Genomic DNA, 21,134 nt, shown 5'->3' on the forward strand with positions numbered 1-21,134 from the left:
GCAGAATGAACCCATCTGGCATGACAAGAAATTAAATGTAAAGGGGGAAAACCCAACAAAAAGAAAAAGTCATGGCAAAGACAAGTCAATACATTTCACTTATAACCACCAATGTTAATGGTCTCAATTCACCAATCAAAAGAAATAGACTGGCAGAATGGGCCAAGAAGCAAAATCCAACAATATGCTGCATACAAGAAACACACGTAATTGAAAAAGAAACTCATAGACTGGAAGTTAAAGGGTGGAAAACAATACTGCATGCGACAGCAACCCGAAAAAAAGCAGGAGTAGCTATCCTCTTGGCAGATCAAGTAGATTTCAAACCAACACTGATTAAGAGAGATGAAGAAGGACACTACATCCTTGTAAAGGGAAGAATCCGAGAGGAAAAGATGACAATCATAAATATCTATACACCAAACACTAGTGCACCCAACTATATAAAACAAATACTAACACACATGAAAAGTCATATATGCACTAATACAATTGTAGTGGGGGACCTCAACACCCCACTGTTACAAATAGATAGATCAACTAGACTGAAAATAAGTAATGAAATACTAGAACTCAATCGAACTCTTGAACAAATGAACTTCACAGATGTTTACAGAGTCTTCCACCCCACAAAATCAGAATACACATTCTTCTCAGCTGCACATGGGTCATTCTCCAAAATAGACCACATACTCACACATAGAACATGTTTAAATAAGTGCAAAGGAACTGAAGTTATCCCCTGTATATTATCAGACCATAGTGTGATGAAATTGGAGATCCATAGCAAAAGAAACTCAAAAAATGTCATCAACACGTGGAAATTGAACAACACACTTCTGAATAACCAATGGGTCACAGGAAATTAAAGAAGAAATCAGACAGTTCCTTCAATTAAAAGACAATGACAATACAACATATCAGAATCTAAGTGACAAAATGAAAGCAGTCTTATGAGGGAAATTCATAGCAGTGAATATGCATATTAGGAAAACAGAACGAGCCCAATTAAACAACCTGATGCTGAACCTCAAGCTTCTAGAAAAAGAAGAGCAGGACAACCCCAAAGCTCATACAAGGGAGGAAATTATAAAGATCAGAGGAGAAATCAATGCAATGGAGACTAAGAGAATGACACAAAAAAAATCAGTGAAGCCAAGAGTTGGTTCTTCGAAAGAATCAACAAAATTGACAAAGCTTTAGCCAACCTTGTCAGAAAAAGGAAAGAAAAGGCCCAAATCCATGCAATTAGGAATGAAAAGGGTGAAATTACAACAGACCCAGGAGAAATCCAGAGGATCATGAATACCTACTTCTAGAACCTATACACCAATAAGATGGACAACACAGAAGAAATGGACAGATTCCTAGATACATATGAATTACCAAAGTTGAACGAAGAAGAGCTAAAAATTCAGAACAAGCCAATATCAACCAATGAAATTGAAAATGTAATTAATAACTTATCAACTAAGAAAAGCCCAGGCCCTAATGGCTTCACTGCTGAATTCTACAAGACATTTAGAGAGGAACTGCTGCCACTACTGTTTCAACTCTTCCATGAAATTGAAAGGGAAGCAATACACCCAAATTCATTCCTGGAAGCAAGCACCACCTTGATGCCCAAAGCAGAGAAAGACCCAACTGAAAAAGAGAACTATAGGCCAATCTCACTAATGAACATAGATGCAAAAATCCTTAATAAGACACTGGCAAACAGAATGCAGAAGATCATCAAGAAGATCATACACCCTGATCAAGTGGGATTCATCCCAGGGATGCAGGGATGGTTCAATATACGAAAATCAGTTAATGTAATACACTATATCAATAGAGGCAAGGACAAAAACCATATGATTATCTCCATAGATGCAGAAAAAGCATTTGACAAAATCCAACATGCATTTAAGATAAAAACCCTACAAAAAATTGGGATAGTCTCTACCTCAAACTGATAGAAGCCATCTATGAAAAACCAACAGTCAATATCATACTAAATGGTCAAAAACTGAAATCCTTCACACTCAAATCAGGAACAAGACAAGGATGTCCACTATCACCTCTCTTGTTCAATATAGTTCTGGAACCATTAGCCATGGCAATTAGACAAGAGAAAGAAATAAAAGGAATAAAGATAGGTAATGAAGAAGGCAAATTGTCATTATTTGCAGCTGACATGATACTCTATATAGAAGACCCCAAGAACTCCACCAAAAGTCTTCAAGACTTAATAACCAAATTAGTCAAGTAGCTGGTTACAAGGTCAACACACAAAAATCAATAGCTTTCCTCTACATGAATGACAGACTCACTGAGAGAGAAATAGGTCAAATAATTCACAATAGCATCCAAAAAACTGAAATACCTAGGAATCAACCTGATGAAAGAAATCAAAGACCTCTTCTCTGAAAACTATGGCACTCTGAAAAGAGAGATTGAAGAGGATATCAGAAAATGGACAGACATCCCCTGTTCCTGGGTAGGAAGGACTAATATAGTGAAAATGGTTATACTTCCAAAACTGCTATATAGATTTAATGCAATTCCAATTGAGATCCCAGCAGCATACTTCATGGACCTTGAGAAAACAATCCAAAAATTTATTTGGAACAAGAAGAGACCCAGAATAGCAAAAGCAATTCTAGGTAACAGAGACATGGCAGCAGGTATCACAATCCCCAACCTGCAACTCTACTACAAAGCTACTGTGATAAAAACAGCATGGTACTGGCAAAGAAACAGACTTGAGGACCAGTGGAACAGATTAGAAGATGCAGAAACTACGCCAGACACACTCAGTCATCTCATCTTCGATAAAGGAGCCAAACACCCTCACTGGAGGAAAGATAGCCTCTTTATGAAATGGTGCTGGAAAAATTGGGCTTCAACTTGCCAAAGATTAAAACTAGACCTATATCTCTCACCATGCACTCAACTAAAATCAAAATGGATTAAAGATCTAAACATTAAAATAGAAACTCTGAACCAGTTGGAACAGAGGTTAGGCAGAACCCTTGAAGACATCAGTGTAGGAAAAGATTTTATGAACAAAACCTCAGTTGCCCATGATCTAGCACAAACAATCAACAAGTGGGATCTCTTCTCATTAAAATGCTTCTGCACAGCAAGAGAAACCACCAGCGGTGTGAAGAGACAACCCACAATGTGGGAAAAAATCTTCACCTGCTCTTCCTCAGACAAAGGTCTACTATCTCAAATCTATAAAGAACTTAAAAAGATCAGACCTCCCAAATTTAAAGACCCCATCCAAAAATGGGCATCTGAAATGAACAGACATTTCTCAGACAAAGCAGTAGAAATAGCAAATAAATAGATGAAAAAATGTTCAACATCACTGGTCATTGGAGAGATGCAAATGAAAACAATGCTGAGATTCCACCTCACTCCAGAAAGAATGGCTGCTATCATGAAATCAACCAATAACAAATGCTGGTGGGGCGGTGGGGAAAGAGGAACCGTTGCTTCACCGCTGGCGGGAGTGTAGGCTGGTGCAAGCACTGTGGAAATCAGTATGGAGATACCTCAAAGAACTAGGACTGGAAGTCCCATTTGACTCCGCTCTTCCATTGCTGGGGATCTTCCCCAAAGAATTAAAAGAATCATACCCCAGTGATATATGTGCACCCATGTTCATAGCAGCACAGTTTGTAATAGCTAAAACTTGGAAACAGTCCAAATGCCCATCAACTGGAGACTGGATAAAGAAAATGTGGTTTTTTTATAAAATGGAGTACTACTCAGCCATAAAAAATGAGAAATTAGAGACATCTATAGCTAAGTGGATGCACATTGAGGCAATACTCTTAAGGGAAATAAATAGGACACACATCAGTAAATACCGAATAGTTTCTCTGGTGTGAGAAACTGAAAGTGTAAATAAGGGCTAAATGTATAATAGGTAATGTGAAATAGGAAGAAAAGGGGCAAAGGGGAAGGAAGTTGTAGGGCTAGTGGAAAGGATAGAATGGTATGGGTTTAATATGAGAAAATGGAAAAATAGGAACGAAATCTTTGTAAATAGCTAGGAATGGAGGGGTTGAAGGGAAGGTTGGGCAAGGGTGAAAAATAAGAACCAAGAGAGACTATGTAAAGGTGCAAATTTCCAATGATGAATGTCATTATATTGTATACCTAAAATGTACCAATGATTAGAATGAATAATCAATAATGTAAAATAGGAAGAAATGGTCCAAAGGGGTAGGGGTAGTGGGAGGGGCAGGGGAAAGGAAAGAAGGGAAAGGAAAAATGATGAGAAATGGAAAAAATGGAAATTAAGTCTTTGTAAATAGGGAAGGGTGGAGGGGGTGAAGGGAGGGCTAGGAATGGGAAAAAAAATGAGAACCAAGATGCATTATGTAAAGGTACAATTCCCAATAAGAAATGTAATTGTGTTGTATACCTACAATGTACCAATAAAAGAAGTTAAAAAAATAAAATGAATGATTCTAGGGCTGGGGCAGGAAAACTACAAGACATGCCTCAAACATTCTGATAAGGCAGAAACTGACAAAACACTTAAAAAGTCATGAGGATGTATCACAAACACACAGGAGTCAGCAAATCTGATATCATCTGAACATCAGAAAAAGATAATAGATCATAATTCATTAAATAGAAAGCCATGAGCCCAAACTGATACTGGAGAAGTGAAAATTCTTCCTTATCCTAAAATGCCAGGTAATAAATACAGAAGATATAATGGGAGTTAGGAAACCAGTGGATGATCAAACTGATACCACTGTAATAATCAAATTTAACACCACGAATACTAGGGTAAACTTATCACATGTGTGTCTTGATGAGATACACCAAGATCATAATGAAAAACGCATTTGTTCCTTGTCACAAATTTCTGGCACAGACCTCCTAAAATTTAGAGAATTTCTGAGTGACAGGAGAAAATTTTGATATCCATAAAAAGATCCCCCCAAATATGGCTGTGTTCATGATGATGAGATGGCTTATCTAGGAGTGGAGGGTGTACAGGCTTAGGAAGCTCTAGGATGGGCTGGGCAGGTGAGTAAAGGGTTAGAACTGTCAGTCCCACCACCAATACTTGGGAAGCTAAAGAGGCTGCAGATTGAATCCAGCCACCAATGACCAATAATTTAATCAATCCTGCCTACTTAATGAAACCTCAATTAAAAACTCAGAAAATGAGGTTGAGAGAGCTTCTGGCTTGCTAAACCTATGAGGGCCAGGCGTTCTGGAGAGAGCCAGGAAGCTCTGTGCCCCAGGTCCACACACCTTGTCCTGTGCAACTCTTCCATTGGGCTGTTTGTAACGGTATAATAAGATTGAAACTGCAAAGATAGGGCCTTCCTGGGTTCTGAGAGTCTTTTTATCAAACTACTGAATTTGAGGATTGTCATGGACACACCGAACCTGCAGTCAACCTGGAAGAAGAGTCATCTGGGGGTTCCTGTAAGGAGTGTGGGAGCTGGGAATTCCTGTGGGTACCCTGGGGATCCCATGTGGAGTTGGTGTCTGAAGACAGGGCAGTCTTGTGGGACTGAGAACTTAACCTGTAGGGTCTGTGCTGTAGGGTCCCAGATCAGAACTGAATTGGATTATGGGACACCTAGCTGGTGCTGGAGAATTTGTTGTTGTTTGAAAAAACAAACAACATGAACGTTAACATCTATGACAATGTTCCTAAAAGAGTCTAGTTTAAATTTATTTATGAAGGACATTCTACAAATAACTAGCCTATTTGCTCCAAAAATGTCCAAAGTCAAAAAAGATGAAGAAATGCTAAGATACTGTTCCAATTTGAAAAGAAACTGAAGAGATATGACAAGAATGTGCAATATGTAATCCTGGATTAGATCCCAGATCATAAGGAAAAATAATACATATATGTTATTTATTAATGGGATAATTGACAAAATTTTTGCTCTGGACTAGTAAAGGTATTGTATCAAATTAGAGAATAGCATTATATCAATGAAGAGCACAGAATTTCCTAATTTTGATTAACTATCATGAGGTGTGTTAGAGAATATTATTATTAAGAAATAGGGCAGGGATTTAGCACAGTGGTGCTGCCGCCTGCCTCACAAATGTAAGGTCCTGAGTTCAATCCCTGGTACCAAAAACTAATACAATAAAATAATGAAACATATTTCTTATTATGTTGTTCAAAAAATAAGTGTATATTACTTATACTCATTACAAAGTGTGAGAAAGGAAATGATAAAGCAAATGGGTCAAAAAACAAGTAGAGAATCTGAAAGGTATATGAAAATTTCTTATACTTGCAAGCCTTGTAAATTTTCTGTGAATTTCAAAGAACAGCAAAAAAAAAGAAAAAGAAGGAAATAACATGAAGGACTTGCAAATCTGAAGGTTCATTTTCTCCCACAAAACGGTACTTTTATGATGTCAACAAGTAATTTGAACACTGAACAAGCACAGATACAGCCGCTTCCAAAATGTGTTCCTTAGGGCACAATTAAACACCATAGAGTTTAGTAGATTTACCTAAGTTAAAACAGTTGCTAGCTTGCTTTCTTCTTACAAAATTTATTTTGGGAATAATTTTATTCAAGAGTAATTTACTTGAGAGAGTTCATATTACTTTGGAAAAGTATCTTGATAAAAAAAAAACAAAAAACAACCTTGAAGTAGAAAAGGAAACCTGCAGGGTGAGAGAAGGTGAAGATTTGTTTCTCTGGAGAAATGATGAAGGGAAGGGAAGAGGCACAGGCTACATGCTGAAGGCCAGGCAGGAGGAAATGTGAGCATTCCCTGAGAACTTCTGTGTTCTCTCCAGAACTCCAGGCGCCAAGGAGGGTCTACCTGGAGAAACAACAGAGTCTGAGATTTGCGTCCCAGTTAAGAGGGATGTTTGAACAACATAAATCCTTAAGACAGGGATTCTTGGGGAGGCTTAAGACTTCCTCCTTAGGACACAGAAACAAGGTCTTCAAAGCAATGCTTTATTGGTATTGGGTAATAACTAGTTTCTCATAGGAGAAAAACAACAAATTATTAAGTTAACATCTTCTTATATATTAATATTTTCTTATTAGGAAGAGTTTTGGTGTCTTATTGTTATTAATAAGGGCCCTGCCACAGTTAAGAAGTTGTACAATCAGCAGATGCAGGTGACGTGTGATGCATCAATATACAGGCAGCATTTACCAACTAATCCTTTTAATGATATTTGTGGTCCAACAGAACCACTGCTCGAAGTTGTGGGTGTTGCCTTATAATTTAAATGTTATAAATATTATTATCAGAAATAAAATAATTGTACTTTCAACTTTGTGTCATTTTATATTATTTTCTGTAGCAAAGTTTTAAAAAATGAATCAAATATTAGTAATTCTTACAATTAAGTTATTTCTATTATTATATTTTTTCAATTTTCTGCTTCAATCTGAGCATTATAATATTTCATACCCAACTCTTGGTTTTCCTCTACTACCTTTAAAACATTCTGTGGTCAAATAATTTTAAGAAATAAATGGTGTAGCATTTCTACAGATGAAAGTTTAAATAGGGCCCAGAAGACATTAGAAGGTATTTTCACAAAATGACTACTTTCGTAAAACATGACGAGACAGTATTTTGATGATCAAAATTGTGAGTGAGACTAAATTATCCATTAGACAACAGACTTCTACTGCTAATACAATGCAAATGACATCATAATGTAAGTCAGATTGCAGATCAACTCCCAGAACTTATAATGAAATTCTTAGAGATGAATGAATTTATTTGTAAGACCACTATAAATACAGGTCAGGGGACCATGGGTAAAGTGGCAATGTGAGGAATTCAAAGGCTAAGGCGTCACTCTGGTAGCAGTGCAAATCAAGGACCTTGGTTGTTTAGGTGCTGGTACAAGAATTAAACATTATTAACTGCAAAACAAAAAATACATTGTCAAAACTTTAAAAATGCTAAGTAGATTAAATAATATCTGTGACATTGCATAACTGTCAGGCCTGGAGACACGCAGGACCACGCAAACAAATGGACGCTTTCTCAGCAAAGCTGAAGAATATTTATGGTCCTACTGTACTTGGGACTGTAGTGCCATTGAAAAGTGGAAACCCAGCTGTCACCTAAGACAGGAAGGGAATTCTGCAAATTTGGCAGCAATCCTTCAGCTGTGTCCTTAATACCCCTCTTGGAGTCAGCTATGGTGTGACGTTACTACAGAGCTCAAAGAGGTCACGGAGACAGCTCCATGAAGACTGATACATTTTTCACAGAAAATCAGAACTGAAAAAATTGCCAATCTTGAACAGATTCTGAAAAAGTAGCTCAGGATTTAGCCTACCTGAATGATCATATCTTGAATCCCAGTCCCTCAGTATTCTGTACCACCATCACTATTCAGTCATCCATTTTAACACCTGAGTCATCTTTGATTTCTCTTTTCCCCTTTCTTCTACCTCCTATTAGCTCCCAACTTCAGCAGATTCCAATTCAACTGAAACCCATTCTTTTATCTCTCAGGCCACAGTGCAGTTTGGGTTCTCAGTTCTTCATACTTAGATTGTTAAAAGAATCTTCTATCCTCCCAGCTTCTAGTATTTTTCTTTCTAATTCATTTTATGATCAGAAAGATGAAAACTCATCCTTCTAAGGCACAGTTTTAATTATACTGGTCCCCCTTTCAAAACATCTTCAATTATTCCTCTTGGCTGAGTCACGGCTGGCTCAGCCTGCCATCTGAGGCCCCAGTACATTCCTGGCCATGCACCCATAGCTCCTTCCGGTCTGTTCTGACTCTTACACTTACATTTGCATGGTCCATCTTCCCTGTCTCTTCTTCAAACTTCCAGCTCTAACATTCAAACCCCATATGCTTCCCAGGATCTGTGTCATGCCTTGTGTCCTGGAAGATACCTTTCTCAAGCTCCTGGACTGGACGGCATATTCTGCTTCTCTGAACTGGACCACAGTTTCCTTGGCACTTAACGATAATCTGCCAGAAAGTTGAAATATCTGCTAGAAATTCTATTTATCTATGGCATCAACTCTTATTTTTATCCAACCCATATTTATTAAGACTTCTCTGCTGGGCACTTTAACAGGCCCCAGGAATACAGAACACAGCAATTAAGCCTCTTCAACTTACATAAAGCAAACCAGAATTAACAATGACTCTTCACAGGGCACTGTGAAGTAGGGAGCTAGCACATCTCTTCAGTCAAGGCACTAGAAACTACTTCACAAACATACAAAGTATCATTTCATTAAGATGCTTTGTTTAGCAGTTACAATTCTAATTATAAAAGGGATTATTTTAAATGGGAATTTGAAGAAGTTTAACAGCGTAATCTTTAAATCATAATTAAAGTCCTGTGCATAGCTGTAGCAAAAGTATCGTGCTTGCTCAGGCAGCACATATACTAAAAAGTAGAAGCATCATCTTTCCACTGAAATATTTCAGTGCAAAATCTTCCATTTAAAAAAAAGACACCTTCAAGTTTATTTGTTTAAAACTCAAAGGAAACAGAAGATGGGTTGAAAGAAAATCAGACTTTCGTACCCATGGGGATGAATGAATTTGATTTACTGAATGAAGATGATGGAGTGAAGGAATGAATAAAAAAGATTATGGGGTTGTTTGCGGTTTTTTGACAGTTTTGGAGCCTATCATTTTAGAATCTCAGTAAAATTATCTTCCATTGTGATTAAGTAAATGAACATGGTAAGATTTCCCTCAGACTCATATCCTTGATTGAACCGCCAGAGAAGAAATCGGAATTTAAAAGATGATAAAGTTCTTACTATACATTTAATTTCAAAATGCATATAAAAATTATTACATCGCACTTCAAACATTCCCTCCATTCACAATCGTGGTCCAATTTTCCAGGCATTCTCTTCCCTACTGCCTGCCTGAAGTTCCTACTTACCTCATATGCATCTTTGATGTTCAAGGGCTCACCAAATGCTGCCACATGTCCCACAATGCCTTTGTTCCACTCCAAACGGATACAGTTATTTGAAGCTTCTTCCAGTGTTGAACCTTCAGCAACATCAAAGAGGCGGCTGATAAGAAACTTGTCATTGGAGCTGTCCTCACAGACAAGGAATAGGGAATAACGGTCAGCGGCAATGAGTCCATGGATATGTAAGAAAATTTTGTGGCATAAGGCTGTGACATCCAAATGACTAGAAATATCTTTCACTAATTCCAAGAGTCTTGAGCACTGGTCCCCTTCATCATTATCGAGCCTCGGGGGGTTAGAGGCATCTGTTCCTTCTTCTCTGAGTCAGAAAGGAAGCTCACAGTTCCCTCAGAATCTTTGACAACGATGGGTCTGAGAGGGCGGTCGAATTCTGAGGCAGAAATTTTCCTGGTTGGTGTTGCAGGGGCACTGGTGTCTGCCCGAGGACTCTGCTGTGAGGGGCAGGAGCAAGACTCAGCGTGGCTTCGGGTGCCTTCCTTGAACACAGGGATGGTGTGAACTCTTTCAGAAAACCATGCATTGACCATTTCTCTACAGAACAGAACAGGCAGACAATTAGGTATTTGAAGAGGAAGGCTAGGACCCCTGAAAGCCACTAAACGTCTTCGGTGTAGGGTCATAGTCACTCTTCTTAAATTCTCAGCTATAGGATAAAATTGATACTGCCTCTTTGGGTGTCAAGCAGGCATTATCTAACAAATTTTAAAATGCATCTGTCCTTTGTTCCAGAAAGTGTATACATGTGGCAAAGAGGGTACAAGGATACTCTGAAACTGTTTTCTATAACAAAGACAAGCAGCAACCTAATGCCACCCATAGAAAACTGACTAACATCATAGCACATTTATATAATGGAATATCAGGCTGATACTAAACAGTGATTATATGTACTGGTATAAATAACCTCCATGGGGCTGATGTGTAGCTTAGTGGTAGTTGTATGTGCTTAGTATGCACAAATCCCTGGGTTAATGTGAACATGTATGATATAAAGGTAAAATGTAGAAGATGGGATTCAAGAAATCTGGCTGATAGTTCGGAACAATCACTTCTATGGTCTAGGGTAGGATCTCTACTTTCCATTCTCTTCCTTGACACTTGGTATTCTTTAAAGTATATACTAAACAAAAAGCATCATTTTGTCTAAACTTGTTGAGGCAAACATTAACACTATGAAGCTAACTGAAATGGCTGACTCAAACCCATTCTACTATTCAATGGCAAAACCAGAAATCAAATTCAGGTTTCCTATTCCAGATACTATGGCCTACAAAGAGTACAAAAGTTCCCAGAGGATTGATGGTTGTCATGAAGAAGGCACTCCACAAATCTAGTTGAATTTGAAATTCAAAATCAAATTCAAGCAGAGAAGGCATAAAGGTGAATAAGACCACGCACAGTAACACAGTCTTTAATTTTATCCTTTGTATCAGATCATGAAGAATGGCACACTATTACACTGAGGTAAAAACACTGTTCCAAAGGATTCAGAGAACAAAGATTTTTGAGAATAGTATCCTTAAAAAAAAATGAACTGCATCCCATTATGTCTGTTTCTTTAGAAACAGGTCATGTTTTATATATTGAAAGCAATCCCCTGAAAGGAATGTATAATGAATGTGTTTGATAGAAGAGACATTCTAAGGGTTGACAGATTTAGCAAATAAAAATACAAGACATTGGCTGAAATCGAGTTTCAGGTAAACAATGAATAATTTTTATTAAAAATAAAATCTGGAATTCAAATGTAACTGGGTATCCTCTGTTTTGTCTGGCAGCTCCTGTCATTCTACATTGTTTTTTCTCAAACTGAAATTGTTGGTAAATAGACAACAAAGTTCTGTGCAGAACACCAATGAGTTACAGACCCTCAAATTACTAATTTCATCACGGTAAGAGTTCAAAGGACAACCACATTATGGTCCTGCATATGACAACTGGACTTTCTGAAAGTTCTTGGATTAACAGTTTATGATAAAACTAGAGTGTAAAATTCCTCCTTAAATCAAGCTCTTTTACTTCACTTTCAAAACCATACCATATAATATATTCCAATGGGGGTGGTAGGGGTTGCAAGTCTTTATCCTTTAATTGTATAGTCATTAATTGCTAATGATTCTTGGGATTGTAAAGCTCTGAGGGGCTGTTTTTAGCTGTGAGTTCTGGGTTCTAATTTCAGCATTTGTTATTAATGAAATGTGTGACTAGTGGCAAGCAAGTTTCTTCCTTTGAGTTGCAATTTCATCCTCAATAAAAAGGCAAGATACCGTTAGTTCTGACCTCTTTATTAAGTGTAAGTTGCTGTCTTCAGCAAGGTATAAATTCAATACCAAACTAGCAAACACAGGATAACTGTAGTTCCAGCTACAACACTACACAGATGGGACGTTGAACCAATCATAACTTCCCTGGGGCTTATTTTCTGTGAAGATCAAGTTCTTCCACAGTAACAGTGGGCTGGAGTATCAACAGGCCATTAAGACCCCACAACAGCTTATATTATCAACAGGCCAAGGAGGAGGTGACTCTTGGGTCAGACAACTCACATGCCCTCTTTCTGCCCCTCAACTTCCTCTTTGTCAAGCAGCGGGAAAATCTCCTGACTCTTTTTCTCCCAGAACAGGGCTGATGTAGAAGACAAATTACAAAATATATGTGGAAGCATTTCAAAATCTCCTTAGAAGCTGAAATCAAATTCAAGAAGTGGAGGCATAAAGTGAGTAAGACCAGTATATGAGAGATCTCCTAACACTTAGTACTCATTTCAATGGAGATACCAGGAGGGCCTGGGTAAGGAGAAAACATCATTCATTTCTTCGTCATGTTCCCAGTGGTGCAACCCCACGGGCGGATGGGGACTCCAAGGTTTCTGGGTATAGGTAACTTTACCTACATGCCTCATAAACACTCAAGGTGCTTAGCTGAAGTAGATAGTTCAGGATGTCATTTTTTGCCAAATCCGCTAAGTTCTTTTTTAAGAGTTTAAATTACACCATAGCCAACTAAGCAAAAAGAATGAAACAAAAACAAGAACCACTGAGCTGTTTTCATTTTTTGCTACAAGCACTAATAATTTAGTGTTTAACTTTCACGTATAACCGCGTCTTTGCTAAATGCTCTGCAAACTGTTTCAAGTCTTTCAGTTGATTTAACTTTTACAAGGTTGTTAATGAAAGACAACAGATCCTAGGTGCTTGAAAGAAAGTCTGGGCCAAGGGAAAGGCAATGAAAACGGATGCCAAGAATCTATAATCAGTGACAAGATCCTGATGTTGAACATCTCATCCACATCTTTCCCTCTCCTCACCAAAATCTGTTTTACTATCCTCTAGTCACTTACTTCCTACCTTATTTTATGACACCAAAAAATTCTTACCTCATAAACAAATTCTATTATACATCTGTTTTAAATGGTAAAACTAAATTTGTTTTGTTTTTCAACTTTTACAATGTTTTAAAATCATTGGAGAAACCACGAAGGATACCCGAATCAGTGTCAGGAGTGATTCTGGTAGCACTAATGTGGATATCACTTATGGTGCACACTTGTGTATCCCAACGATGATGTTCTAAGTTAAGGAACTCTTTACCACCCCGAGCACCCCAAGCATAATCTGTATTAGTTAGATGACAGGAAGTAAAGCCAAATGGAAGTTGTCAAAAATGGGCCACAAGTTCTTGTCATAAAAGTGATTTAAATTTTAAATCCTCAACTTTTTAAAACAATGAATCCAATCAGAAATATATTATCCTAATATTCTACTTTAGGGAAGACTCTTGTAGCTCAAATCGCTCATAGAATAATGACAATATAAAAATCAGCTTCACTGAGATGATGTTTAATGCATTTTGATTTCAAGAAGCTGCTACAGCACCAACAAGCGGTACCCTTAAAGATAACGGTGCAATGTGGACAGAGAAGAGGGGAAAACTCAGGAGTTCATGCAGAAGTCTGGCTCCTACAGCTGCTATGTGTTCGTGTCAATGATTCTGGGTCTTCAACATGTGGAGGGGTGAATCAATTCACTCGTGACTAATCAAGAAAAAGAGCAAAGGAATTCTAGGGGAGAGGAAGCTTAGAAGATGAGTTGTTCACAACAGTTTTTAGGAACAACTTTACTTTAGCAAAGTTACATATGTGGCAAAAATAAAATGCTACATACTTCATTCCACATATACTATTTGTTCCATTTTTAAAGTATATGAAAAGTGATAGCATTTTTAAAATGATAGAATCTGGGCTAGAGATTTAGCTCAGTGGCAACACACGTGCCTTGGAAGTACAAGGTCCTGAGTTTGATCCTTGGTACCGAAAAAAATAAAATGACACAATCAATCAAGTTAGTGATTAAATTAAACAGTGCCAAGCTAGTAACACTTTTTAATGGATTTTTAGGTAGGTATAAGTATGCAGACCGAGTATGCTTCATCTCATATTCTCTAAACATTTTATAATTTGGGTTTTAATATTTTTTGAAAACAATGAAAGGTCACACATACTGTGTGAATAATCCAAACTTCCACTTTCCAATTTCTCATATTCACTGGATTATTATAATTGCATCACAGGAAAGAAGACTACAATCTACAGTTTCTGTTTTAGAAACTTCTCACTAGATTGCTCATAGCTCCTTCCAAATGACAACTATCTGAAAGTATTAGATGGAAACACTAAATGCAAACCTCACTGATAGAATACAGGGAAGAGAGTTCTCCCACAGCATTTCAAATATGATTTGCTAGCAAAAGGAATATATACATGTACACACACTCACACACACAACACACACCTCTGTGTCCTTAAGGGACCATGTGGCAAGAACTTTATGTTTTATCAAAGTCAAACTACTCATTCATATTATATAACAAGTCGAAAGACAGAAGTGTCTCAAAATACATATTCAATATACCAGATGTTTTGTAAGAAAATTAATTAAAATTCTGATATAAACCTAATAACCTTAATGAGTTAAAAATATAATTAGATAAAACCTTCTTGTGGAGCAACTAGTTTAATGTGTCTTGTACTTTTGCCTAAAATAATATATCAAAGGATAAAAATTCTTTGAAAATATACTGTACTTAGGATATTTTTTTCTAATACTAAAACTATAATTGTAATAGCTTGGTCCCTAAATTTTCAAGCTACTCTATTTTAAAATGTCATTTGCGATTTCCCACTTTTTATACTCTAAAATTATATATGGAAACTACACTCACTTGGGCAAAGTCTCCAAACACATCATTAAGTAATGTGTGAGCACATCAAGAGGCCAGAAGAGAAACTAACCTCTTCTGAGTTACATTCCTTGTGGCATTAACTCTATGAGTTTTTACTTTGCTTTCATTAAGACCGACTCTGAACTTCAGTATAGTGTGGCGCCTCATAAGGGCTTTGGTGGGACAGACTTAGATTTCAACCCGAGACCACTTCTCTCTAAGAATAGGACATTAAGTATATTATTTATTCTCTCTGAAAAATGGAGATAATGACATTTATCTCATAGTGTTCTTAAGAAGATTAAAGAAAATGATGCACATTAACTGATAACATGAAGACTCACATACAGTGTTTAATACATGACAGCTAGTCTCAGTTGAACATGGAATATAGTATATTTTTTAAAAGTTGATTAGTTTTTTAAATAAAGACAACCTTTTCAATGGGCTAAACAGAATAACTAGATATTAGCCACACTTCCTTTTAAGGTCTAATTTTTAAAAAATTACAGAAACCCTGTATATAAAAAAAAATTGGTTCAATTTTTTTCAAATTAAAACTGAAAAAGAAATGGACTTTCCACATTAATAACTATACTTGTGTATGACATAATTTTCTGATTTTACATAAATATTAGGAAATGAACATTTAGCTTAGAAAAATCAATGTAAGAATGTAAAATTTTTTCAGTACTACTTAGAAATTAATTCTTTTCAAGAAATTCATTTGGAGATCCCCCAAATATCAAAGATGCAACTAACAACAAATATAAGAATATATAAAATAATTATCTATGACAAAAGGTCACAGCAACATTTTATAATAATAACTTAGCAATAATTCTAAACTGTAGCCTACTTTTAATATTTGATATAACAATGCTTAACCCTCTGCCAGAGGCCATTTGAAGACTAGAGTTGGCCTGGTTAGTTCTTACCCAAAAGGGCTTATTTGGGAAAATTCTAAAAGGAAGGTAACACCACCTCTGGGCTCAAGGATGGCCAATGCACAATCGCATGAGCAGTAACTTTTAGGAGAGATTTCCACGGTGCCTCAAACAAAACAGAAGAAAAAGTTGCAGGCCCGAATAACCCCTAAAACACAAGCATTTTCATGTCAATAAGTCTACTACTAAAATGTTATCCCTTTTTACTTTCTTTTCAATGCTTTTTTCATCAGTCTTCTCACTTAATCACTAGTGCCTGAATTACAAAGAATGAACTAAATATTCTGCCTGGAAAGAATGGTTGTATGAAAATCTGCTAAAATTATCTGTAGAAAAAAAAAAAATAACTCACATAAAACATAACATTGGAGATACTTTCCTATTCTTGGATCCTTACTTTATACAATTTTATTTATGCTGTTTGCATAATTTGACCTAGATCCTCTACTCAAATTTGGAAAAATACAAGAATGAAACTATTCAATCTGAGAAGTTGATACTTTGCTGTGTTAGTGAGAATCAAGAACTGTTAGCGCTGAGGGAGATTTTTAAGCTCATTTATGAAGCTCTCTGTCTTAATTCTTTACCATCTCAACTCTCACCTTAACGATACAGCTTATTGACTTGAGCCAATCACAAAGTTCATTAGCAGCTAAGCTAAGAACAAAATCTTAGAATCGAGTTCCCATTTCAATTTCCTTTCCAGTATCTTACACAAGTCCAAACCAGACTATTTTCAAACTATCCATACAAAGTCATCTAAAAACAACACACTTAAGGTCCATAAATTCCTATTCTGTGATTCTAATTTAAAATTACTGGAATAGGGAATGACTATCAAAATTTGTGATTATAATTTAGGTGCTAACATTCTCAGTGTAAAAACGGTAAACTACTAAAAATATCACTACTAAAGCAAGATAAGCAAATATGCATTATGTCTTATAATTCTCTTAAGAATACTATGAGGTAAGTATCATCATCTCCATTTCCTTAAATTTTTTTTTATTGGTACATTTTAGGTATACAATATGTTTACATTTGTCATTGGGTGCTTGTACCTGTACATGATGTATCTTGGCATCATCTCCATTTTACTCAAAGTAGGTAATGTAACTAAAGTCATCCTCCTGGGTAGTTCTAGAGTTGAAAACTAAGTCTGTCCTATCTAAGACTCTTAAGTAGCATAAATAAAAATAAAGTTTAAAGGTTTCATAACAGTGGTTCCCAACCAAATAATACAGCAAACCCTGGAGGGCTATTTGGAAATGTGTGGGAACAGATATGCTTTCACAATACTGGGGACACTCCTGGCATTTAGTGTCTGAGGTCCAGGGATTTTGAATGGCCTGAAATGCACCAGACAGTTTCTCTCCACAAAACTGTCACCATCAAATGCCCATATCTTCTTTTAGAACCATGGTTTAGATGAATAAAAGATTAACTGACTCTAATAGTCAACAGAATGAGAGATCTGGGGCACTGCCATGATACCTCCAATAATCTCTACTCCCAGTAATTCACTTGGGTCTGGCATGGTAAGGAAATCAATGCGCTGCCTAACGTTATGTAGTATTTCCAACTTTTCTCCAGCTATAAAAACATCTCAGACATTTACTGGGATCAAATATAAATAAAATGCAAAATAACTTCATATGGTTTTATATTCATAATTTGAGAGTTGGAAGGGACATAATGTTTTGTCATTTTTCTTGCATTCACAACCCAATGGTAAGAAAGATGTGGCTTGAAGGAAAGAAAACCTACTACATCTGAAAGAAAACATAATTACTGAAATCTGTGTGATAAACATATAAATTGATTTGCTTTGCAGTTTAGGTACAGGAGACCGGACTAGATTAGGCTTTCTCAATCCAAAATCCCTTCAAAACAAGTACGTATGAAGTAATGCCCTGCAATTTTAGTGTGCAGGTTTACATTTGTGTTAATGAGAAAATAAAGGAGGTAAATTTAATGGGCAAATATGCTTCCACACTAAGTCAAAGCCCAAAGCTGATTTGGTATGCTATAGGAACGATTGTTCAGGGAGCCCATGAGAGAAGTGAGTCATCCTAGGGCAACTGTAGCAAAGGCTGCCTGACCCCACTTCACTGTACATTGGAGAAGTAGGGCCATATTTACTGTGCAGGGATGATTTAATGAATGCTGCAAATTTGCATCTGGCTGTAGTTTTATCATTTTTTTCTAAGCAAAAATTTGTTATTACAGTTGCATAAATGCTGTAATGATGATGAAATCATGTCCACTTTTATTTACTCTTCTTTTAAGAATTCTACATTCAACTACGATTAAATAAAAGAAAGTCAACGCTAGATACAGCAGTATCTGGAACTTCTGGGTCCTCTCACATCATTTTCTCTTGGGGATCAGCTCCCCTCTACAAACAAACACACATCCCAAAGGATAGATCACTCTAGGGGCGACCTGCCTGAACAAAGTAGACAATCCTACCTTCCTGGATTCAGTGACTGGTTCAGAGTAGGCAGATGACACAAGCAAGGCCAAAGTATTTGGGGAGGACTGATGTGAATAAGAAGGTACTTCTCTAATATCAGAAATTTAAAACTCATATAAGCTTATCAAGAAGAAATTTTTCCAGCACACAAGTATGTGGAAATATACATCTTTATAAGAGGATTTTAAAAAGCTTTTAAGAATATCAAAATGATTCTTAGGAACTTATGACTCAGTCTTTTATTTTTACCTGCCTTAAACATTAGATTGCAATAAATATAAATTTCTACCATTCAGAGAAAACGAATAAAGCACTTACATTGTAAAATACATACATAATTCAAAATAAGATGAGAATATCAAGTTAGTAAATAAGACTAGAGAGTTTACTAGCAAATGAATGATTCACATCAAAAGACTTTCTTCAATTTTTATTTCTAGGTATGGAGCACTTTTCCCTGAGAACCTGATATGACAGAGAGTTCCAAACCACATCTATCAGCTATAACGCCAGTCAACAGAATCTGCATGTGTGCAGCTAAACTAATTTCACAGGAAGTCCTGCAAAGTCAGTTGGCTGGTCTGCATCCTATATTCAGGAATTAGCCATTTTCCAACCCTCCACTATCAATCAAGTCATTGATTTTATTTAATTGTCCTGGAGTTCTAATTAAAGAATTTTCATCCTAGAAAGAGGTTCTTATCTCACGACCACTTTTGAGAACAATATATATATATCACCACCTATAGGATTAATAAATTATTAGGTTGAAAAGTGTTTGGGGTATAAACTAACAAATACTACACAGTTCTCTTCAGCTGTTCCAATTTCAAAAGAAATCATTTCTGAGCATGATTAAAAGGCACTAGGCAGTTTGAGCAAAGCCGTAAACTAATTTGTGTTTTCAAATCTAGAGAAACAGGTACATCTTGGTAAGATGCATTCTCTGAAAGTAGATAAGGAGTTAAAGTACAACTATACGATGTGGAAAATGTTTCAAATATTCTAAAAGAAATGATATTAGAGATGAGAGTCAAGTAATCTATTTAGATAGAATTTTTGCTTAGTATAATTAAGATACTGAAACAATGCCTAATCTCGAAGTGCTATGGATGTAATCTCATGAAAATATAGGCAAGTAGGTCTTCAGATCACAAACTGAAAAAAGAGCTATTTAATTTTACAAGAAGCTTAGTAAAAAGTTTGTGTTGCACTAAGCAAATCAATTTACTTCAAGATATTCATTTCACTAATTGCTATTCATTCAATCCACCACAGTATTAGGAATCAGGATCATGTAATTCAGGCCCTAAAATGAGTCTGAATTTAGAACTCTAAAAACATCAGAGTTAGAAGAGCAATGAGAACAAACATTTAAGGGCTTCTATGGAATCTTCTAGGCAGAAAGTATTCAACCCACAAGCATTCTTCAAGGACACTAAAAGCCAACTTAGGACTGGCTATAAGGAATCTAGTTATAAACAATACAAGGAAAAAGGGCCATTATTGCACCAATATTACCACCATAAAATATTATAAATAAAACAGAAGTCAGGCTGGGCCAAGGTCTCAGTTTTATTATCTTCAATATCAGCCACTGCTTAACAAAATATGCTTAAAACATCATTTGTTTGAACATTGTGAAAAAGTTTATATTTTCATATAATTATAGAACTAATACTTTTTAAGAATGGAGCACAACATTTATTTTATATCCATCATCTGAATTAATGTAAATACCTTCCAACTATAATGGCTACTGCTTTTGGAAAGGGGAAAAGAATGACAAAGGAAAAAGAAAGAATCCCAAACACAGGAACTGGAAATAACTCATTTGGCACAGCTTTGCAGTGTCAAATAGAAAATCTATCATAGAAAGCTACATAAGACTGTGTGAAACTTCTGTTTCTGAACTTTGATCCAACCTGTCATAAAACTTGAGCTTATTTAATATCTCCCATTTTCATTATTTTTTGCATGGTAGAAAACAAGGCAATAGAAAGTCAAATATGTCACCTCTTCAATACTAAATGATCTGAAACATCACCCACAAATCGCAGAGCTGATTAGGAACTAATGAAAGGTAACATTATTCTAATATGCTGTCAAGAATAACAACAGCTGTTAAGTGGCATTAGCACCAGGAAGGCTTCAACTGGAAATGCATGCATATTACAGCCCCCAATTAACACAGTATCTCAGGCCTGCAAGACTACAAGTTGTCTAGAATAGTGAAGATGAGAGACCCCCCCCATGTATTTTACTCTATTCAAATTAACTTCCATGCCAATAGTTTGTGTTTGAATTGTTCAAATGACACCCTCAAATTCACACAAACAGGTTGTGATTACTAAAAAGCACCTATTTATATACTGTAAGCAATAGTTTTTAATGAGGTGCTTAGCTTGTATTTGAAGATAAATATAGGAAACAAAACTTCATAGCTGTTTTCAAGTTCAATTGAAATTTACAGGTGTTTGAGTAGGAATGCTGGAACCTTTATTTTGTTCAAAGATTACCATTAAAAGTAAA

The 21,134-nt window shown here is 36.3% G+C and overlaps 1 protein-coding gene across 1 annotated transcript in view; it reads right to left on the bottom strand.

The window, feature by feature from the left end:
- Positions 1–21,134, bottom strand: part of Pde5a (phosphodiesterase 5A) — a 144,511-nt gene that overhangs the window by 119,904 nt on the left and 3,473 nt on the right. Inside the window, 2 exon segments of the mRNA XM_087193237.1 lie at positions 9,903–10,234; positions 10,237–10,490. Of these exon segments, the coding sequence (XP_087049363.1) occupies positions 9,903–10,234; positions 10,237–10,490 (586 nt within the window).

The sequence above is a fragment of the Heterocephalus glaber genome, unplaced genomic scaffold (assembly GCF_053883595.1).
Source record: "Heterocephalus glaber isolate CG9 unplaced genomic scaffold, H.glaber_assembly_v1.0 deba00001586, whole genome shotgun sequence".
In the NCBI taxonomy this organism is placed as follows: domain Eukaryota; kingdom Metazoa; phylum Chordata; class Mammalia; order Rodentia; family Bathyergidae; genus Heterocephalus; species Heterocephalus glaber.